The 24,306-nt window shown below is 48.5% G+C and overlaps 1 protein-coding gene across 5 annotated transcripts in view; it reads left to right on the top strand.

The window, feature by feature from the left end:
- The window catches only part of LOC134579518 (anoctamin-10-like), a 112,653-nt gene that overhangs the window by 77,562 nt on the left and 10,785 nt on the right, over positions 1–24,306 (top strand). For 2 of the 5 annotated variants that reach the window (XM_063438834.1, XM_063438830.1), the window contains 2 exons: positions 4,415–4,523; positions 22,642–22,709. The exons of 1 other annotated variant lie outside the window; for it this stretch is intronic. In XM_063438834.1, coding sequence (XP_063294904.1) covers positions 4,415–4,523; positions 22,642–22,679 — 147 coding nt within the window. In that variant the 3' untranslated portion in view covers positions 22,680–22,709. The remainder of the gene's footprint in view (positions 1–4,414; positions 4,524–22,641; positions 22,710–24,306) is intronic. 2 more of the 5 variants (XM_063438832.1, XM_063438831.1) reach the window with 2 other exon arrangements.

The raw sequence follows: 24,306 nt of genomic DNA, 5'->3' as shown, positions 1-24,306 counted from the left end.
GACCATGACTGGCAGAGAGTATTACCCTGACCATGACTGGCAGAGAGAATTACCCTGACCCTGACTGGCAGAGAGTATTACCCTGACCCTGACTGGCAGAGAGTATTACCCTGACCATGACTGGCAGAGAGTATTACCCTGACCCTGACTGGCAGAGAGTATTACCCTGACCATGACTGGCAGAGAGTATTACCCTGACCATGACTGGCAGAGAGTATTACCCTGACCCTGACAGGCAGAGAGTATTACCCTGACCCTGACTGGCAGAGAGTATTACCCTGACCCTGACTGACAGAGAGTATTACCCTGACCATGACTGGCAGAGACTATTACCCTGACCCTGACTGGCAGAGAGTATTACCCTGACCATGACTGGCAGAGAGTATTACCGTGATTGACAGAGAGTATTACCCTGACCATGACTGGCAGAGAGTGTTACCCTGACCCTGACTGACAGAGCATTACTCTTACTGACAGAGACTATTACCCTGACCCTGACTGGCATAGAGTATCGCCCTGACCCTGACTGACAGAGAGTATTACCCTGACCCTGACTGACAGAGAGTATTACCCTGACCATGACTGGCAGAGAGTATTACCCTGACCCTGACTGGCAGAGAGTATTACCCTGACCATGACTGGCAGAGAGTATTACCCTGATTGACAGAGAGTATTACCCTGACCATGACTGGCAGAGAGTATTACCCTGATTGACAGAGAGTATTACCCTGACCCTGACTGACAGAGTATTACTCTTACTGACAGAGAGTATTACCCTGACCCTGAGTGGCAGAGAGTATTACCCTGGCCCTGACTGACAGAGTATTACTCTTACTGACAAAGAGTATTACCCTGACCCTGACTGGCAGAGAGTATTACCCTGACCCTGACTGACAGAGAGTATTACCCTGACCATGACTGGCAGAGAGTATTACCCTGACCCTGACTGACAGAGAGTATTACTCTTACTGGCAGAGAGTATTACCCTGACCATGACTGGCAGAGAGTATTACCCTGACCATGACTGGCAGAGAGTATTACCCTGACCATGACTGGCACTCTGGCAGAGAGTATTAATCTGACCCTGACTGACAGAGAGTATTACCCTGACCATGACTGGCAGAGAGTATTAATCTGACCCTTACTGGCAGAGAGTATTTTCCTGAATGACAGAGATTACCCAGACCCTTCCTGGCAAAGAGTATTTCCCTGACCCTTCCTGGCAGAGAGTATTACCCTGACCCTTCCTGGCAGAGAGTATTACCCTGACCATGACTGGCAGAGAGTATTACCCTGACCATGACTGGCAGATATTATTACCCTGACCCTTCCTGGCAGAGAGTACTACCCTGACCCTTCCTGGCAGAGAGTACTACCCTGACCCTTCCTGGCAGAGAGTACTACCCTGACCCTTCCTGGCAGAGAGTACTACCCTGACCCTTCCTGGCAGAGAGTATTACCCTGACCCTTCCTGGCAGATATTATTACCCAGTCCCTTGCTGACAGAGAGTATCACCCTGACCATGACTAGCAGAGAGTATTACCCTGACCATGCCTGGCAGAGAGTATTACCCTGACCCTTACTGGCAGATATTATTACCATGACCCTGACTGGCAGAGAGTATTACCCTGATCCTTACTGGCAGAGAGTATTACCCTGACCCTTCCTGGCAGAGAGTATTACCCTGACCATGACTGGCAGAGAGTATTACCCTGACCCTTCCTGGCAGATATTATTACCCTGACCCTTCCTGGCAGAGAGTACTACCCTGACCCTTCCTGGCAGAGAGTACTACCCTGACCCTTCCTGGCAGTGAGTATTACCCTGACCCTTCCTGGCAGATATTATTACCCAGTCCCTTGCTGACCGAGAGTATCACCCTGACCATGACTGGCAGAGAGTATTACCCGGACCATGCCTGGCAGAGAGTATTACCCTGACCCTTACTGGCAGATATTATTACCATGACCCTGACTGGCAGAGAGTATTACCCTGATCCTTACTGGCAGAGATTATTACCCTGACCCTTCCTGGCAGAGAGTATTACCCTGACCCTGACTGGCAGAGAGTATTACCCTGACTGGCAGAGAGTATTACCCTGATTGACAGAGAGTATTACCCTGACCATGACTGGCAGAGAGTATTACTCTGACCCTTACTGGCAGAGAGTATTACCATGATTGACAGATATTATTACTCTGACCCCGACTGACAGAGATTATTACTCTTACTGGCAGAGAGTATTATCCTGAATGACAGAGAATACCCAGACCCTTGCTGACAGAGTATCACCCTGACCATGACTGGCAGGGAGTATTACCCAGACCCTTCCTGGCAGAGAGTATTACCCTGACCCTTACTGGCAGATATTATTACCATGACCCTGACTTGCAGGGAGTATTACCCTGATCCTTACTGGCAGAGATTATTACCCTGACCCTGACTGGCAGAAAGTATTACTCTGATTGACAGAGATTATTACCCTGACCCTTCCTGGCAGAGAGTATTACCCTGACTGGCAGAGAGTATTACCCTGATTGACAGAGAGTATTACCCTGACCCTTCCTGGCAGATATTATTACCCTGACCCTTCCTGGCAGATATTATTACCCAGACCCTGACTGGCAGAGAGAATTACCCTGACTGGCAGAGATTATTACCTTGACCATGACTGACATGGGACTTTATTGTTGAGATCTACTGGCTGCTAATAAAGCGCTGACTCTGACTAACAGCTAATATAGCGCTGACTCTGACTGACAGCTAGTATAGCTCTGACTCTGACTAACAGCTAATATAGCGCTGACTCTGACTAACAGCTAATATAGCGCTGACTCTGACTGACAGCTAATATAGCGCTGACTCTGACTGACAGCTAGTATAGCGCTGACTCTGACTGACAGCTAATATAGTGCTGACTCTGACTAACAGCTAATATAGTGCTGACTCTGACTAACAGCTAATATAGTGCTGACTCTGACTGACAGCTAGTATAGCGCTGACTCTGACTGGCAGCTAGTATAGCGCTGACTCTGACTGGCAGCTAGTATAGCGCTGACTCTGACTGGCAGCTAATATAGCGCTGACTCTGACTGACAACTAGTATAGCTCTGACTCTGACTGACAGCTCTTACTCTGACTTTGACTGACAGCTAGTATAGCGCTGACTCTGACTGACAGCTAGTATAGCTCTGACTCTGACTGACAGCTAGTATAGCTCTGACTCTGACTAACAGCTAATATAGCGCTGACTCTGACTAACAGCTAATATAGCGCTGACTCTGACTGACAGCTAATATAGCGCTGACTCTGACTGACAGCTAGTATAGCGCTGACTCTGACTGACAGCTAATATAGTGCTGACTCTGACTAACAGCTAATATAGTGCTGACTCTGACTAACAGCTAATATAGTGCTGACTCTGACAGCTAGTATAGCGCTGACTCTGACTGGCAGCTAGTATAGCGCTGACTCTGACTGGCAGCTAGTATAGCGCTGACTCTGACTAACAGCTAATATAGCGCTGACTCTGACTGACAGCTAGTATAGCTCTGACTCTGACTAACAGCTAATATAGCGCTGACTCTGACTAACAGCTAATATAGCGCTGACTCTGACTGACAGCTAGTATAGCGCTGACTCTGACTGACAGCTAATATAGTGCTGACTCTGACTAACAGCTAATATAGTGCTGACTCTGACTAACAGCTAATATAGTGCTGACTCTGACTGACAGCTAGTATAGCGCTGACTCTGACTGGCAGCTAGTATAGCGCTGACTCTGACTGGCAGCTAGTATAGCGCTGACTCTGACTGGCAGCTAATATAGCGCTGACTCTGACTGACAACTAGTATAGCTCTGACTCTGACTGACAGCTCTTACTCTGACTTTGACTGACAGCTAGTATAGCGCTGACTCTGACTGACAGCTAGTATAGCTCTGACTCTGACTGACAGCTAGTATAGCTCTGACTCTGACTGACAGCTAATATAGCGCCGACTCTGACTGGCAGCTAGTATAGCGCTGACTCTGACTGACAGCTAGTATAGCGCTGACTCTGACTGGCAGATAATATAGTGCATAATGTAAGAAAACACTAAGAACAAACAAGCGTGGCTTAGCTTACTTATCTAGAACCTGTCCATGGGAAACTAGTGATTCTGCTTTTTGAGTATCATTATCTGGCAAAGAATTAGGAAAGTTCCACTTTCTTGTGGGTTGTCTTTAGAGGCAGCATATATAAAGGCACATACCTTTTATGATTTATTTTAAATTAATTAATAATTAAATGCAATAAGAGTTCTAATTAGTTATTGTGGTGCTGTAAAGAAGTGCAGAGCAACACGATTAACAAATGTAATCAATTAAATGTGTTCTTTTTAATCAATTAATTTATCAATCTTTTCAAACAGCATTTACTCATTATTGTAAAGGTGGTTGTAGCGTTTACAATTCCTGACATACCTGCCTGGTTGAAGCTAAAAATGATGCAGGTGGAATATCTCTCACAAAAAGCTACAGGTACAGTATCACCATAATTCTACCTTGGTACCGTATAGTGACTTGAAGAAAAGCAGTAATTTATACTCCTTTTTCCTTAGTATAATGGTAGTACTGCAAACAAGTGGGTTGTGCCTTCTGCTCTGGACATGTATGTACGTAGTGGGGAATCATGATGCGGCATACTAACATAGAACTATCCCAAATACCACCTAAATAATGACTGACGATGTAGTATGGATGAAACAGGCCACAGCATTTATTATAACATATGATAAATACTGTATAACACATCCATAATTTATTTTAATATTCTTCTTTACTTGATATAAACCATACATCAAACATAAATAACCATAACTTAACAAGTAAGTTAACATATAGTGTCATACATATATATAACCCAACCATCCTTGCCAATATACGAATGTGAAGAAACTCCCCTTTTTATTCAATATTTCTTCATTATCCATTCGGTAAATGTAACTACCGAACAAAGACCATCCCCAGGCTCATTAAACTTCAAAGCCTGTTTCAATTAAACCCTCTATGTGTGCGGCCAGCGTTCGTACTACCGAACGCCACGTGGCTGAGAAAACCGTGGCCATCTTTTTTCAGACGAACAAAGGCAGCGGGACTTGGTCGTCAAGTGTCTGGAACTAAAATCGGACACTCGACTTCCCGAACACCGGTCTCAAACACACGAACGCTGGATCTATATGTACCGATTAGCTAGAAGAGCGCTATTCGGTATGTTTATGCATACGAATGAGGGGAACAATCGCTGCTAGGAGCCTGGAGATCCTTTCGGTACTTTATTCGTATTTTCCCTTTTACAGAAGACTTCCATGGGTTTTGAGAACCCCTGAACCGATCTGGATGAAATTTGAATATGTTGGTCACCCAGATCGGGGCTATCAGGGGACATATTGTGGGGATACCTCATGTATAAAGGGGTGTTCCAGATATTGGGGAAAACTGTGATTTTTCTGCCTGGAGATAATCAAGTTATTACTTTATCAGACTTGATTATCTCCAGGACTAGGGGAGGGAATTGTATGTTTGTGCTTGGTGTGTTTTATGTTTTTACTGTAAATGATTGGCTATAATGTGTCCCTCCCTGTGGGATGTCCCCTTGCATGGGGACTTGCATAAACGCCTGTGTGTGATAATTAAAGCCAGTTCTATTTGTACCCTTCTTCTTGACTTCGGCTGATGTTTTGGGATTCGTATGCTTTATTAAGGGAATTATCTTATAAAGCTATTTGTATTTCGTATGGATTTTGTCTACTTCAACTACCGAACGGAGAGCTATATTCCCTAGGCTCTGGCGGTTCGGGAGGAAACTACCGAAGAAGGTTTAAATATACTTGGTTTCCTTACAACGGACCATGAGCCTATGCACCACTTCTCACCTCCCTCCTCGGCATAAATTCCTTTTCCTTCCAATGCTTACCACCAGCTGACCTTATCCTTGCTCGATGGGAACGTCCAAACAGGTAACCTAAGGTAAACCCTTTAGAGCAGCGGAGGTTGAGACCTGAAACTTCACCACCTCATTCCACATATTAAGCAAACCGTCTCAAACTTAATTGGAAAGGACATACCCCCGGGCACAACCCCGCTGTTTTTTTTTTTTTTTTTCAAAATTCTTTATTTTCAAGATTTTCAACTGTTAATGCGGGATACAGAATAAAAAAAGGGGAGGGGTACAAGTACAATCCTTATATTCGGGTGAGTTATGATTTGGCGTTTCAGGATTGGGGATAAAGAGACTGAGATAGTTGTGGTTGGTGTATCGGATGTAATTAGCGGTAGTCTCTTGCGTTGACGTTGGCTGTTGATCTCTGGAATTTCGAGGAGGTGGGCTGTAAGTCAATGGCCATGTATATGGGCTAGTACCTTGTACGTCTAAGGGGGGTTACAGAGGCGAGTAGGGTGGTTGGAAGGCGGGAGGGTTGCGCTTACGTTCGTAGGTCTCTATGGTCTCCATGAGGCCTGTACCTCACGGCGTGGTGCGGACAACCCCGCTGTTTTACGCATAAAAAAAAAATCAGCGGGGAACCCCAGCAAAACCACTCAAGCCTGTTCCACCGCTTCCTACAGGGTGAGATTTAAGAGGTGTCAAGTGCACCCCGTCCCCCGAAATAGATTAGCAGCATCCCGTTTAAAGACCCTATGGTGAACTGGAATTCCCCGAGCACTCAAAACAAATCTAGAAACCCTCCTGTTCAGTTTCCAACGGGGATAACCTCGGACCAAACCAGACGTACAGTCAGGAATAAAACTAGGATGTGTGCCATGTCCTGCTTAATGGCAGACACTTAATCCCATATGGGCACTGAACCCAGGTCATTCCCCCCAGGAGGCAGAACAGCTGACACAAGTCAGGGAGGAGCCACACCCACCTCATGCCTTTGGTGCCAAACCACGCACCTCCGCTTCAGAAGACTGGCTACCTCCATTGAAGGATGCTCCTAACGCTTACAGAGGGCTCCAAGCACTCCAGCAGACACCATAACCACCGCAGGCCCCACGAACCACCGCAGCTTGGTTGGTGTCTCAATGTCTCCTTCCCACCCTGGACCTCCAACAAGGCTCCATGTTCCAGTGGGTGAACCTCTCTTCCAAGAGAGGGAAGTAGGAACAAGCTCTTACAAGAGCTTAGAAGTGATTATCCAAGGGAGCATGCAGAGCATAGCAATCCCGCAATAAGAGACAAGACTCTAGATTGAGGGTGAAGAAGAACTGTCAGAGCTGTGTGTTTATTGTTCTTATATACACATTCTTACACATTAGTACCACCCACAGGGTTTTGTAAAACAACCAATAAACATGTACAATACACTCAGACACTCCCACACAAAATCCTCCCCTCTGCTTGTGATACAATTACCTTACACAATGGGTTAAAATAATTATCACAGGCAGGAAAATACAGTTTTACACAATATTCATAACTTTAAAAATTTAATTTTCAGAATCAGCATACTCCAAATACCAACATACGTCAAAATCATACAAATTGGTCCAGTGGGTCAAAAGTTAGATCGACATCCTTTGTGACCAAATGAAGCATGGCTTTTCTGCCCAATACCAGTTCCACAGAGTCTTCTATCCTGGGGATAATTGGGAAGTAATCCAATTACCTCCAAGGACTGAGGCTGATCTCCATTAGCCACATAGTAGCAAAATACAATAAAATACATAAAAATATATAACTGTGCAGCTATTGCATAAAACAGGTACATTCAACATATCCCCAGATAGCTTAGATCTGAGCGCACATTATTCCTGAATGGCGCTCAGATCACATACATACAGTTCAATTGCCATGGAGCCAAAGTCTTTCACATAGTCTTTCATTATATGAATGGGCTCCATGGCATAGCTATCTGGGGTAACACTGCTCACATAGGGAAAGTACCGAATGACCCGGCTTTCGGGCCTTTGCAGGGGAAAATCAAGCATTTCAACAGGGGGCCATAGTCACAGGGCAGGAGGCTGACAATCAGGCCCCTTCAAAAACCAGTGGCCAGGTCACTTTCACCACAGAAATAACTTAGGAGGCCGGCAGGGTGAACATAGGACATATAACGCCCCAACTCCCACCTCCCGATTCTCTGAACCACCTGCGCAGGCATACTAAGCCTAGAGGCCTCTGTAGCAGCCCCTATACAGAATGAATGCCCCCCGAACTCCCTGCTGTCATTTCCCAGGCATAAGAGCCCCAAGTGGAACACCATAATGAATTGGAAGTTGGAGAGAAAACTGTTGTCCTCATGAACTAAAAGGGGGGTGGGGGGGGCGTAGAAGCCGGACGGAAGGAACAATACTCACCGAAGGAATAAACTGGACAAATGCCGGAACCCGCACCTAAGTGGACCCACTTACCCTTCCCAAAGAACTCTGTCTTCGAGCGGCGAATCCTGAAGGAAATATGTTCCACTGTGCATGTAACAACACCAAAAAGCAGCCCCTACACACACACGCCGACCACTGGGGCACACCAGCTCCCCGATCCGCATGGCCCCAAAGAATGCCAGGGAAAACACTAGCCGAAATAGACGGGCCTCAAAGACAGAATGCCAAACCTCGGAAAACTACCCGCAACCAGAATGGGGAAGAGCTCTAGGAAAGTCGGATTCCGCATGAGCCCTGCTGCATGCCAGCCCACCGGCCATGAGGCAGCGCACCATTGAGAATCCAAAATGGCTGCATCGGTGAACAGGTGGATGTTGGTGTTAGAGACCTCTGGCGTCTGCCAGTATGTTCTTCAGTTATAGGAGGCCAAGAAGGAATCCCAGACCGCTAGATCATCCCACAACAGCCGAGTAAGCTGAATAAAGTGCTGAGGGTGGGTGACCCCTGACGTCGCTGCCGCCAGATGCCTGTTAAAGATTCGCCCCATGGGCAAGATCTGACAGGCGAAGTTCAGCTTACCTAGGAGAGACTGCAGGCAGTGCAGCTGAATCTTACCTCACCTCAGGGCCAGCGCCACCTCCTGCCTGAGGTCTTGAACCTCAGTCAGGGGCAACCGACATTCCCCAGCCACGGAATCGATCTTGATGCCCAAGAAACTAAGGCACGTAACCAGACTCACGGTCTTGTCATGGGCCAACGGAACACCGAAATGCTGAAACAGGTCCCCAAGAATCCGCAGCAGCAGTGCGCAGACGTGCGACTCTGCCGGTCCCACACACAGGAAGTCATCCAGATATTGCAAAAGTGAGTCGACCCCGCTTCCCTTCGCACTACCCACTCCAGGAAAGTGCTAAAGCACTCAAAATAAAAACAGGATAGGGAGCAACCCATAATGAGGCACATATCCACATAAAACTGACCGTCAAAAGTACAACCCAGGAGATGATGACAATCCGGGTGCACTGGTAGCAGCCGGAAAGCCGATTCCACATCTGCTTTCGCCAGCAAGGCCCCAGGGCCTGCAGCCCGGACCATGTGGACCGCCACGTCAAAGGATGCGTAAGAAACCCAGCAAACTTCATCAGAAATTTCATTTACCAAACCCCCTGGAGGGTACGACAAATGATGAATCAGGCGATATTTACCCTGTTCCTTCTTGGGCACCACGCCAAGAGGAGAAACCCACAGATTGGGGATAGGGGGCACACAAAAGTGGCCGGCCATGCGGCCCACGGATACTTCCTTGTTAAGCTTCTCTCAAACCACCTGAGGGAATTCCCTAACGGACTGCAGGTTCCAAATGGAAAGTAAGGGAGGGCAAACTAAAAAGAGGATCCAAAAACCCAGCTCAAAACCCTCCAACAGGATCCGTGCTGCCCAAGATTCTTATAAAGGTCGAGCCATGGGCGCATCGCGTATACGACTACCAGTCATTGCCCTTAGCCCCCATGACCCCTTTCTCGACAGTTTTGCCCCACTTGAAACAGCAGGAGATGGGATGGGCACCAAGCCAACCGGAGCACTCGTGCTTGAAACAGCATGAGGAAAACCACTTACAGTGACTGTCGTTGAATTTCCAACAACAGCCTGGCCTGTGGTTGAGGGCCGATGAGGAGGAGGACGTTTCCTCACCGGCCCCCCCAAGAGAGGAAGAAAAAGCGCCTTGTTGAGGCGCCGGGCAAGTCATAATTAAGAGCCAGAGGCCTATGTCCATCTGGTCCCAGGGCAAAGAGGGTCACACCGCCAGCCGCTGACGAAATTGCTCTTCGTACCTCTACCAACCTAACCTGATAGCAAAATAACGCGGTGTATTTTTGGAGAGCCCTCTCCCCAATGATGCTAGCCAGGATAGAAAATGCCTGTATCACAAACATCTTGGGGATTTTCCGATAGCGGTATTCTTGCTTGTCTTTTTCGGCATCCTTACCGTCCTTCTCAACCAAGGGAGGAGCTGCCTCCAGTGGCAGGAGGGAAAATATCTCTATGAAATCCCCTTTCCAAAACTTCTCCCTAGGTTTTTTGTTTCAAGTGCAAGCTAAGTGGGCCAGACCAGCACATATAAGCAGCGCCCTGAGCCACATCCGAAGCTTTGCCAGCACTAGCTACTGCGCAGGACGCCGCAGGCAAAGGGGGACCCGAGGTTGCCGAAGGTTGAGCCTGGGTCCAAACTGTCCTGAGCTGACTATCCAGAGTGGACTCCCCACTAGTTTTTACCCCCTGCTCCCACTGATCTAAAAAACCCGCAGACCTGAAAGGAACCCACCCAATGCAGGACCCGACTGGATAAAAGAAGGAACACTGTACTCACCAGCTGATGCCCGGCGATCCGACTGCGGCATAACAAGCGCAGAGTGTCCTGGCAGATTACTCTGAATTTCAGCTTCCACTGTGTTCCTCAAAGGTGTCCCAGGAACCACCTGCTGGGCATTTCCAGGAACAGCAGTCAGGTCCTGTGAGTAGAGCAACGCAGCGGAGGTGAGCCCACGCTCCAGACCAGGAGGCAGCCAAGGTAAGTGACCAGCAGAGAGAAGAGGGGATCCAGAGGGAGCAGAACAGAGGGCAGAGAGGAACCAGAAGGGACAGGAACAGAGGTAAGAGCAGGGAGGAAAAGGAAGGGGGGAGAAGGGAGGACACAGAGGGCAGGGGGGGACAGCAGGACCTGCGGAGGGATACAAATTGGTCCAGTGGTTCAAAAGATAGATCATAGTCCTTTGTGACCAAATGAAGCATGGCTTTTCTGCCCAAAACCAGTTCCACAGGGTCTTCTATCCTGGAGACAATTAAGAAGTAATCCAATTATCTCCAAGGACAGAGGCAAAACTCCATTGAACACATGGCAGCAAAAGACAATAAAATACATGAAAAATATACAACTGTGCAGCCACTGCACAAAACAGGTACATTCAACACATCCACAGACAGCTCAGATCCGAGCGCACATCACCACTGACTGGCGCTCAGATCACACACCTTCCCATAGTCTTTCACCATACGATTGGGCTCCATGGCACAGTCATCTGGGGTATCACCGCCCAAAGAGGGCAAGCACCGAATGACCCGGCTTTCGTGTCACTGCAGGGGAAAATCAAGCGTTTCAACATGGGGCCATAGTCTAAAGGCAGCAGGCGGGCAATCAGGCTCCTCCAATGCACAGTGGTGAGATTGGTCTCGTCACAGTGGACAGCTGCTGGAGGTTTATAGAACTCAGATTCCTTCTGAATTGAGGGGGGTTAGGCTGAGGTTGTTGGGGGAGGGGGCTTTTGAGAGAAAATTATGATCTGAGAGAGAAAATGGAGTGTTGCAGATGTTGGAGATTGTACATTCATTAGTGAAAATAAGGTCTAGAGTATTTCCCGCTACATGGGTGGGGGAATTAGCCCACTGTGATAGCCCATGGGAGGAGGTAATAGAAAGTAGTTTAGAGGCTGCTGGGGTCAAGGGTGGGTTAATGGGAATGTTGACGTCCCCGAGAATTAGAAATAGAATGTTAGAGGAGAGGAATTAAGGAAGCCAGGCAGCAAAGTGGTCAGGGAAGAGAAGTGGGGAACCAGGCGGACGATAGATATAGATAACAGCAATGTTAGCAGAGATGGGTTTGAAAAGGGTAAAATAAGCAGGGCTTCTGCTAGGAGGGCCTCTGATTTTTTTTGTGATGGATACTTCGAAAGAAGAAAAAAATGTTTTGGCACCATTGAAAAATGTATTCTGTATCCCTCTGATATTGTCTTTATAATCCAATTGTTTGATCTCATCTCCTTCCATTTCTGAGTAAAGAGACGAAGATGACCTCCCACTCTTTTGTCATCAATATCTTTTCTTTTTTTCTTGTTTGTTTTGATCCCTGAATCTGGCGTCTCTATTCTGTTCTGGTAGTTTTTCTTGGTAGTGAAAGAAACGCTGTCCACTGAACAGAGATCCTTTCTTGGCACACAATCCTGAATACCTGGAATCTTGAGGCAATTACTTTTTTTCAGACATCTGTTTAATTATTTCTTCCAGAGGAGTGCCAAAAAATCTGTTCCTCTCGAAAGGTAGTTCACATAAAGCAGATTTTGAAGATTTGAAGCCACAAGGCTCTTCTGGCCACCGAGAATAATCCCATTATCCGTGCAGATATCTGATAGAAATTAATTGAAAAGTTTCAGGAGTTACAACAGTCTTTTTCTGATTTTCCCATAAGGGCCTCTTCTAAGGCTTGTAGCCACATGCCTTGGGCTTTTAGTACTGCTGAACCCGATATTTCGACTTTGCACTGATAACCTGTGGCCTGAAAAATTATTCTGCTTGATGTTTCGGCCCACTTGTCCATGGGATCTTTTAAAGCAGAAACCTCACCAATTGGGATCATGGTTTTCTTTGATAATTGCACCACCTGGATTTCAACTTTTGGAAGGTCTTCCCATTTTTCCTCCATGTGGAGTTTAAAAAATAGTTTGAAGTGTTTAGAAATAAAAGCACGTCTTTCTGGGTTACTCCACTCTCTTTGTAGGAGTTCCATAACCCTTGGGTGCAGAGGAAAACTTTTTACCTTACTCCTGGTGGGTTCATTTTCCTGAACAACCACTGATACTTGAAGCCAGACTGGAAACCTCAGAAAGAGAAGAAGAAGATGAACATTCACCTGATGGGTGGGGATCTTTCTCTCCTTTGTTTCTTTACCTGTCTTTCTTGAATATTAACAGCCCCGCTGTCTTTTTTTAACTGTATACTTAAATGACTCGAAGGGTTGGGATCAATTCAACTGGAACCAGCACAGGTATGAGTTAATTTCCTTTTGCTTGGATTTTTCCAGCAATTCCGCCGAGCACTGATTACTTCTTTTTCCTACACCCATCAGGAACAGGGACCTCACATTCTGAACAACACAAATGTTTTGTTTTGTATATGACCTTTTTAGGGATAGGAACTGACATCTTATCCTTTTCAGCTTTATCCAGAAAAGCAGGACATATTCTGTGAATGCAAACAAAAGATGAAGTTTTCAAGGGAGAGTTAAAGTAAATTCCCACCTCAAAAACCTCACCACCATGTAGGAGGGCTTGTGACATGAAGTACCTGTTCTAGCAACCACCACTGGGGTCAGACAAGTCCTGCACAGCTTTATAGCAAAATAATTAGAATTTCGTGCCAATTTTTCAAACTTCCATTCTGCGCATGCACATTAGTGTAATCAGAACCTTAGTGGAATGCAACACCTCCCGCCAGGATCTGGCCACATGTTGCATTCCATAACGCAACAGAACCCGGGGAGCTTTCAGGCACTCACCTCTTCCATCAGCACCCTGTGCTGACCACACTGATCTTACAACTTCCTGGAGGAGCCTGTCCATCCCGTCTGCCGGGACAAGAAGAACTGAGGAACCTTGGAGGTACAGGGTTATAAGGGCAGCAGACGGGATCTCAATCTAATATTGAGGCAGAAGGCACAACCCAATGGTTGCAATACTGCCACTATAGGAGAGGAAAATGTAGCCATGTCCCTCACTGTGAGAGAATATTACCTTGACTGACAGAGAGTATTACCCTGATGCTGACCTGACAGTATTACTGGTAGAGAGTATCACCCTGACTAACAGAGGGGATTGCCCTGACTGACAGAGTATAATTTTGAGTGACAGAGAGTATTACCCTAATCCTTATTGGCTGAGAGGATTACCTTGACTTGTAGGGAGTTTATTGCTGGGCCCTCCTGGCTGTGTGTATAGCTCTGACTATGACTGACTGGCAGCTAGTATAGCTCTCACTCTGACTGACAGCTAGTACAGCGCTGACTCTGACTGACAGCTAATATAGCTCTGACTTGGACTGACAGCTAGTATAGCGCTGACTCTGACTGACAGCTAGTATAGCGCTAACTCTGACTGGCAGCTAATATAGTGCTGACTCTGACTGACAGCTACTATAGTGCTGACTCTGACTGACAGCTAGTATAGCTCTGACTCTGACTGACAGCTAGTATAGCTCGGACTCTGACTGACAGCTAGTATAGCGCTAACTCTGACTGGCAGCTAATATAGTGCTGACTCTGTGGCGAAACCAATCTCGCCACGTGTCCTTGGAGGGGGCTGATTGCCCGCCTCTTGCCTTTGGACTATGGACCAGACTTTATGGGAATGTGATACCCCAGATAGCCATACCATGGAGCATATTCATATAATGAAAGACTATGGGAAAGACTTTAGCTCCATGGCAATTGTACTGTGTGAGTAGGATCTGCGCGCTATTCGGTAGTTTTGTGCGCGCAGATCCCAGCTATCTGGGGATAGGTGAAATGTCTGTGTGTTATGTATTTTAAAGTGTTTTATGTTGTTTTGCAACCATGTGGTTAATGGAGTCTGCCTCTAGTCCTGGATAATTGGATTACTTCTCCAATTAACTCCAGGGCAGAAGGGAGGAAACCAGGGTGCATTGTGGGGGTGTTTTTCTGCCAGCCAGGAGGGACAAAAGATACTTTTAGTAACTTTTGAACCCCTGGTCCGATTCATGCCATTTTTTAAATATGTTGTTCCCCTGAATGGATTGATTGTGGATATGTATTTTTATGTGAATGTGATGTATGGTTTTAAAGTTATGAAAGTTGTGTAAAAGTATATTTTGAACTGTATGCATAATGGGATTATGTGTCACACTAAGGGGAGGGGATGTGTGGGATGTAACATCTATGTCATTGGTTCTTTTATGCCTCCCCCTGGGTGTGGCCTGTATGTGTGAGTTGGAAATAAAAGCCAGGCTGGATGAGCCAGTCCAGAGTTCCTGCTTAACCCTCAAAGCGATGTGTCGTCTCGTTCTTGGGGGGAATTGGATTGTATGCTGACTGCCAGGAGTGTAAGCCGATGTCTGCTTTTCTTGTTCAGCTGTTCCAGTGTTCGTGTGGTTCCAGTCGGGAGAACGGTGTTTGCAGTAGCTGCCTGTGCATCTGGAAAGGGGGATATCGCCTAAACTGGGTTTTATCCTCTTGTAAGTGAAACGGTCCGTTACAATTGGTGGCAAGCGGCGGGATCGTTCCTACAACCAGAGGGACAGCTACAGACAACACCATTCCTGGATTACAAATTGAGGGCAACGCTAGTACCCGTACAGCGACCCTATCTACGAAGGATTTTGGGAAAATGGGCAACATGCACACCTGGGCAACACGCACACCTGAGGAAGAGAGTGAATTAGAATGGAGAGATAATGCCCGGATAGAATTATGGTATGATGCCCTGGAAGAAGTCCAGTATCAACGGCAGCAGCGCTTTCCTGGTGCCGCATACCAGTTGGAGGAACAAATGGCCTGGCGGATGCCGCTTCTGGGGGACCAACCCAGAGGGGAGCGGGTAAGACAACTTGAGTACCTCGTGGAAAGGGAACTGAGCCTGGACGTCTCATACCGGGCACTGTGGTGGTGCACTGTCCAGCCAGAGACATGGAGGGCAGAGGGCATCCAGCCGGAGGGGGATCACTACACTAGCCCTGGCCTGTTGTGGAAGGCCTTAGCAGAAGACGTCGACTTCGGCAGTCCCGCAGAGTCACGGTACTGGGCTATCGTGCATTACCGGAGTGAGATGTTACAGGGCCCGAGATCTATTGGACTGGGACAAGACCTCCGCCGTTTCGCTGCCATGGAACAAGGGCTGGAGATGGACTATGTAGAACTATTAAATTCCGGCCAGCCGCAGAGCAGGGACGCAGACCGGGAAAACTGGGTGGCAGACCCAGACCTGCTAGCCTACAGCTGGGAAAACGGGGCCGAGGTACCTCCTGCTTCACTACCAGCTGCAGAAGTGGGGGACCTCATGGACTGGCCCTGGAGAGACCCACAGATGGCCGGGGGAGATGGGACCGAGATCTCTCTACCGGCCCTACAGGGATGCTGGGCAGTCGGCCCAGATCCCCAGCGGCAGTGTGTGTCCCAGGGAGCAGAAGGTGCAGTCCTTCCTCCCCAGCGGCAGTGTGTACCCCAGGGAGCTGATGGTGTCATCCATCCTCCCCAGCGGCAGTGTGGGTCCCAGGGAGCAGAAGGTGCAGTCCTTCCTCCCCAGTGGCAGTGTGGGTCCCAGGGAGCTGATGGTGTCGTCTATCCTCCCCGGCGGCAGGCTGAGTTACAGGGGGCAGAGGTAGTTGTTCCTGCCCCCCAGCAGCAAAGTGATATGCCAAGAAGGCAGTGTGAAGTGAAGGGAGCGGAGAACAGCGTCCTCCCTCCCCAGCGGCAGTGTGTACCCCCGGGAGCTGATGGTGTCGTCCATCCTCCCCAGCGGCAGTGTGTGTCCCAGGGAGCAGAAGGTGCAGTCCTTCCTCCCCAGCGGCAGTGTGTACCCCAGGGAGCTGATGGTGTTGTCCATCCTCCCCAGCGGCAGTGTGTGTCCCAGGGAGCAGAAGGTGCAGTCCTTCCTCCCCAGCGGCAGTGTGTACCCCAGGGAGCTGATGGTGTCGTCCATCCTCCCCAGCGGCAGGCTGAGTTACAGGGGACAGAGGTAGTTATTCCTGCCCCCCAACAGCAAAGTGATATGCCAAGAATGCAGTGTGAAGTGAAGGGAGCGGAGAGCAGCGTCCTCCCTCCCCAGCGGCAGTGTGTGTCCCAGGGAGCAGAAGGTATCGTCCTTCCTCCCCAGCGGCAGTTCACCGTCCAGAGAGAGGAGCTTGTTACACCCTCTCTCCCACGGCAGCCTAACCCACCAAGGGGAGATGTTAAGCCCCACAACTGTGCAGATGGGACCGTAGTCTCTGCACTTACAGCACCAGGGGTAGGGACGGTCGGTCCTGTCCCCCAGCCACAGAGCGATATATCCAAAGTGGAGACAGTCAATCTCCAGCAACCAGGCTCCAACCAGACTACTCCCGGGGTAGTGCTGGCACCAGGACAGAGTACCGCTGGTCTCTGCACCCTCAGCAACCCACCAAGGCAGCCTACCAGTCCCCCACACAGCCGTGGTAAGGCACCTGGACATGGACAAGATTCTCCCTTACCCAGGTGTAGAAATGGTTTATTGTGGGTGGGCTGTACTGCTGTTTCTGTCTTGTGGGTGGGCTGCTGGACTAACAAGGGCACTGACCGGCAGGAGGTCAAGTACCCTGTTAGTCTGGGGGGTAAAGGGGAGAAGTGTGGCAAAACCGACCTCGCCACGTGTCCTTGGAGGGGGCTGATTGCCCGCCTCTTGCCTTTGGACTATGGACCAGACTTTATGGGAATGTGATACCCCAGATAGCCATACCATGGAGCATATTCATATAATGAAAGACTATGGGAAAGACTTTAGCTCCATGGCAATTGTACTGTGTGAGTAGGATCTGCGCGCTATTCGGTAGTTTCGTGCGCGCAGATCCCAGCTATCTGGGGATAGGTGAAATGTCTGTGTGTTATGTGTAAATGTGACTTTATGTATTTTAAAGTGTTTTATGTTGTTTTGCAACCATGTGGTTAATGGAGTCTGCCTCTAGTCCTGGATAATTGGATTACTTCTCCAATTAACTCCAGGGCAGAAGGGAGGAAACCAGGGTGCAATGTGGGGATGTTTTTCTGCCAGCCAGGAGGGACAAACGATACTTTTAGTAACTTTTGAACCCCTGGTCTGATCCATGCCATTTTTTAATATGTTGTTCCCCTGAATGGATTGATTGTGGATATGTATTTTTATGTGAATGTGATGTATGGTTTTAAAGTTATGAAAGTTGTGTAAAAGTATATTTTGAACTGTATGCATAATGGGATTATGTGTCACACTAAGGGGAGGGGATGTGTGGGATGTAACATCTATGTCATTGGTTCTTTTATGCCTCCCCCTGGGTGTGGCCTGTATGTGTGAGTTGGAAATAAAAGCCAGGCTGGATGAGCCAGTCCAGAGTTCCTGCTTAACCCTCAAAGCGATGTGTCGTCTCGTTCTTTGGGGGAATTGGATTGTATGCTGACTGCCAGGAGTGTAAGCCGATGTCTGCTTTTCTTGTTCAGCTGTTCCAGTGTTCGTGTGGTTCCAGTCGGGAGAACGGTGTTTGCAGTAGCTGCCTGTGCATCTGGAAAGGGGGTTATCACCTAAACTGGGTTTTATCCTCTTGTAAGTGAAACGGTCTGTTACAGACTCTGACTGACAGCTACTATAGCACTGACTCTGACTGACAGCTAATATAGCTCGGACTCTGACTGACAGCTAGTATAGCTCTGACTCTGACTGACAGCTAATATAGTGCTGACTCTGACTGACAGCTAGTACAGCGCTGACTCGGACTGGCAGCTAGTATAACGCTGACTCGGACTGGCAGCTAGAGTAGCGCTGACTCGGACTGGCAGCTAGAGTAGCGCTGACTCGGACTGGCAGCTAGAGTAGCGCTGACTCGGACTGGCAGCTAGAGTAGCGCTGACTCGGACTGGCAGCTAGAGTAGCGCTGACTCGGACTGGCAGCTAGTATAGCGCTGACTCGGACTGGCAGCTAGTATAGCGCTGACTCGGACTGGCAGCTAGTATAGCGCTGACTCGGACTGGCAGCTAGTATAGCGCTGACTCGGACTGGCAGCTAGTATAGCGCTGACTCGGACTGGCAGCTAGTATAGCGCTGACTCGGACTGGCAGCTAGTATAGCGCTGACTCGGACTGGCAGCTAGTATAGCGCTGACTCGGACTGGCAGCTAGTATAGCGCTGACTCGGACTGGCAGCTAGTATAGCGCTGACTCGGACTGGCAGCTAGTATAGCGCTGACTCGGACTGGCAGCTAGTATAGCGCTGACTCGGACTGGCAGCTAGTATAGCGCTGACTCGGACTGGCAGCTAGTATAGCGCTGACTCGGACTGGCAGCTAGTACAGCGCTGACTCGGACTGGCAGCTAGTACAGCGCTGACTCGGACTGGCAGCTAGTACAGCGCTGACTCGGACTGGCAGCTAGTACAGCGCTGACTCGGACTGGCAGCTAGTACAGCGCTGACTCGGACTGGCAGCTAGTATAGCGCTGACTCGGACTGGCAGCTAGTATAGCGCTGACTCGGACTGGCAGCTAGTATAGCGCTGACTCGGACTGGCAGCTAGTATAGCGCTGACTCGGACTGGCAGCTAGTATAGCGCTGACTCGGACTGGCAGCTAGTATAGCGCTGACTCGGACTGGCAGCTAGTATAGCGCTGACTCGGACTGGCAGCTAGTATAGCGCTGACTCGGACTGGCAGCTAGTATAGCGCTGACTCGGACTGGCAGCTAGTATAGCGCTGACTCGGACTGGCAGCTAGTATAGCGCTGACTCGGACTGGCAGCTAGTATAGCGCTGACTCGGACTGGCAGCTAGTATAGCGCTGACTCGGACTGACAGCTAGTATAGCGCTGACTCGGACTGGCAGCTAGTATAGCGCTGACTCGGACTGGCAGCTAGTATAGCGCTGACTCGGACTGGCAGCTAGTATAGCGCTGACTCGGACTGGCAGCTAGTATAGCGCTGACTCGGACTGGCAGCTAGTATAGCGCTGACTCGGACTGGCAGCTAGTATAGCGCTGACTCTGACTGACAGCTAGTATAGCGCTGACTCTGACTGACAGCTAGTATAGCGCTGACTCGGACTGGCAGCTAGTACAGCGCTGACTCTGACCAGGGCCAGATTAAGAGCCCAATGGGCCTGGTGCTGACAATTATGATGGGGCCTAATTACAGGATCTTATCGACCAGAAACACTAAAACAATCATACCTCTCAAGCGTCATATCTGATGGAGATGGTGCTGGAGGGAAACTCAAAGGATGCAGCTATAAGAAAGCACATACTCTATGCTAATCTCTTTATCTAATTTATGCTTTCATCTTTTAAGTAAATCCATACCCCCTAACAGCAGTGTCCAGTGAAGCAGGAAGTCAATGGGCAGGGTAAAAAGGTGAGCCACTGACGCGAATCACGTGACCAGAACTCCCAAAAGGGGCGAACATGCCCAAAAAGGGGGCATATCTGTCCAAAGAATTGGAAGGCCAGCCTGGCATCAGTGTCCCTATGTATCACAGTGTCAATGTCCCCATGTCGCCTAGTCCCCTAGTCTCCCAGTGTCTGTGTCCCCATTTCTGCCAGTGTCCCCATGTCTGTGTGTCCCGTGCCACTAGGATACTAGGGGACACTGAGAGACATGGGGACACTGAGAGACATGGGGACACTGAGAGACATGGGGACACTGAGAGACCCGGGGGCACTGAGACACATAGGGGCAGTGAGACACATGGGGGCACTTGTGGATACAAACATGGGGACACTGGGAGACATGGAGACACTGGGAGACATGGGGACACTGGGAAAAATGGGGGCACTAATGTGGACATAGCCATGGGGACACTGGGAGACATGGAGACACTAGGGACACAGAGACATGAGGACACAGACACTGGGAGACATGGGAACACTGAGACACTAGGGACACTGGCTGGGAGACATAGGGACACTGGGAGACATGGGGACACCGAGACACTGTCTGGGAGACATGGGGACACAGACATTTGGGGACACTGAGAGACACATGGGGATACAGACACTGGGAGACTAGGGGACACTGGGAGCCATGGGGACACTGAGACACTAGGGACACTGACTGGGAGACATGGGGACACTGGGAGACATGGAGACACTGTGTCCCTAGTGTCTCCGTGTCCCGATGTGTCTACCTATGTCTCACAGCGTCCCCATGTGTCTCAGAGTCCCCATGTTTCCCAGTGTCCCCAAGTGTCTGTGTCCCCACGTCTCCCACTGTCCCCTAGTGTCTCAGTATCCCCATGTCTCCCTGCTGCCTTTCTCCCCATCCTTCACATACCTGAGCTGTAGTCTGTCTCTGCAGGCTGGGAGCTGCTGTCTGGACTGTCTGTTCTTTGTAGCTGCTCCCCCGCGGATCAGTGAGTAGAGAGAGGCAGGGAGATGCTGCAACTTCCTATCCCTGCCTCTCTCCATACACAGTGACCCCTACTGGCCGGTGCTGGTAGTGCAGATTAATCTCTGTTTCTATTAAGAAAAATATTTGCATTTGTATTGCCGGTATTACTGCAATACCATCACGGCCAGGCAGCCTCAAATACCGACTGTGCCTTAAAATACCAGTCAGGTGGCAAACCTAAGAATAGTGTGTAAAAAATGCAAAAAACATTTTTTTTTTTCAATGGGCCTATTCCATGGGCCTGGGCCTGGAGCTGCAGCTCCATCAGCCCCTATGTTAATCCGGCCCTGACTCTGACTGACAGCTAGTATAGCGCTGACTCGGACTGACAGCTAGTATAGCGCTGACTCGGACTGACAGCTAATATAGCGCTGACTCTGACTGTCAGCTAATATAGCGCTGACTCTGACTGGCAGCTAGTATAGCGCTGACTCTGACTGACAGCTAGTATAGCGCTGACTCTGACTGACAGCTAGTATAGCGCTGACTCTGACTGACAGCTAATATAGCGCTGACTCTGACTGACAGCTAATATAGCGCTGACTCTGACTGGCAGATAATATAGCGCTGACTCTAAATGGCAGATAATATAGCGCTGACTCTGACTGACAGCTAATATAGCGCTGACTCTGACTGGCAGATAATATAGGGCTGACTCTGACTGGCAGTTAATATAGCGCTGACTCTGACTGGCAGATAATATAGCGCTGACTCTGACTGACAGCTAATATAGCGCTGACTCTGACTGGCAGATAATATAGCGCTGACTCTGACTGGCAGATAATATAGCGCTGACTCTGACTGACAGCTAATATAGCGCTGACTCTGACTGGCAGATAATATAGCGCTGACTCTGGCAGCTAATATAGCGCTGACTCTGACTGGCAGATAATATAGCGCTGACTCTGACTGACAGCTAATATAGCGCTGACTCTGACTGGCAGATAATATAGCGCTTACTCTGACTGGCAGATAATATAGCGCTGACTCTGACTGGCAGCTAATATAGCGCTGACTCTGACTGACAGCTAGTATAGCTCTGACTCTGACTGACAGCTAATATAGCGCTGAATCTGACTGGCAGATAATATAGCGCTGACTCTGACTGGCAGATAATATAGCGCTGACTCTGACTGACAGCTAATATAGCGCTGACTCTGACTGACAGAGAGTACAGTGCTGACCATGAGTGCATTACTCTTTAAATGTATAATTCAAAACTGCAGATTACAGTGACTGCAAATTACACAAATTACAAAAAACACAGAATGTATAAAATATTCAATAAATACATAACATATCACAAGCTTCATGTTGTACATATGAACCGTTGTTTCTTTTTCTCTGCTTCTGTAGGTCAGCACAATGAATTCCAAGCGTTTCCAGAAGTATGACAAAATCCCTTCGAGAAGTTGCATCAATTGGTAAGTTTGAATAATCTAATTCTCATTTGTTACATTTCAGGCATCATTACCAACTGCTGCTCAGCCTAATTTACCTGCTGCTACAAGTGCTGTGTGCCCATCTGAATCAGCAAGTTAAAGGGACAATATAGTCACCAAAGCAACTTTATCTTAATGAAGCAGTTTTGGTGTATAGATCATGCCCAGTGGTGTATCCTGGTTTTGTGCTGCCCTAGACATTCATGCCGGTGACGCCACGGAGATTCTCCAAAAGCTCACAGAGGTGAAGAATTACCTTGCTTATGAAATCTCCCGAAATTCAAAGGAAGTGAAAGCGGAGATACAGGCTTTGGGAGCCTGGACCTCCCACCTTGAGCACAGAGTGGAAACCGCGGTGAAGGCTTAGAACGGCACAAACTCACATGCTGAACTCATGGCCCAGCAGTTAGACCAACTGGAAATACAGGTGGAGCTCCAGACACAACAACATGAGGGTCAGGGGACTCCCAGAGTCACCTAATGAGGGGTCACTGGTTCAGAAAATGGAGGACCACTTTAAACATCTGCTACCTGAAATCCCTGATGACAAATGGGTAATTGACCGGGCCCACAGAGCCCTGCAAACTAGGAGACCGGAAGGCGCAGTACCCCACAACATCATTCTCCGTTTCCACTATTACTCCACAAAAGAAGCGATAGTGAAATACAGCAGAGACAATGTCTTACAATACCAAGATACAGAACTTGCAATCTATCAGGATCTTTCCCCATCGACCCTGCAAAGGCGCAAAGACTTGAAGCCGATAACAGACCTCCTGCGCAGAAATGAAATCAGACACACCTGGTGGCTTTCCGAGGAGGCAGAACCTACACCTTGCTGCCGGGAAATGACCCATGTCTCGTTCTTGGGGGGGATTTACTGTATGCTGTTAGAGACTGATTGCCAGGAGTGGAAGCTGATTGTCTGCTTCTCCTGTTCGTCTGCTAGCAGCTATTAGTGAGGTTCCAGTTCGGGAGTTGGAGTGCTATTTTGTATACAGTTCGGGAGTTTGGTGTTCTGCAGTAGCTGTGCCTGTATCTCTGGAAGGGTAAGATCTACTAAACGGCGGTTTAACCCCTTTTATGTTTGGGGGTGCTGTTACAAGCTCAATTTAACATTTTACAGGGAGTGCAGAATTATTAGGCAAATGAGTATTTTGACCACATCATCCTCTTTATGCATGTTGTCTTACTCCAAGCTGTATAGGCTTGAAAGCCTACTACCAATTAAGCATATTAGGTGATGTGCATCTCAGTAATGAGAAGGGGTGTGGTCTAATGACATCAACACCCTATATCAGGTGTGCATAATTATTAGGCAACTTCCTTTCCTTTGGCAAAATGGGTCAAAAGAAGGACTTGACAGGCTCAGAAAAGTCAAAAATAGTGAGATATCTTGCAGAGGGATGCAGCACTCTTAAAATTGCAAAGCTTCTGAAGCGTGATCATCGAACAATCAAGCGTTTCATTCAAAATAGTCAACAGGGTCGCAAGAAGCGTGTGGAGAAACCAAGGCGCAAAATAACTGCCCATGAACTGAGAAAAGTCAAGCGTGCAGCTGCCAAGATGCCACTTGCCA

The sequence above is a fragment of the Pelobates fuscus genome, chromosome 12 (assembly GCF_036172605.1).
Source record: "Pelobates fuscus isolate aPelFus1 chromosome 12, aPelFus1.pri, whole genome shotgun sequence".
Classification (NCBI taxonomy): Eukaryota; Metazoa; Chordata; class Amphibia; order Anura; family Pelobatidae; genus Pelobates; species Pelobates fuscus.
Note: the sequence above shows the minus strand (reverse complement) of the source record. Positions and strands in the feature narration are given on the sequence as shown.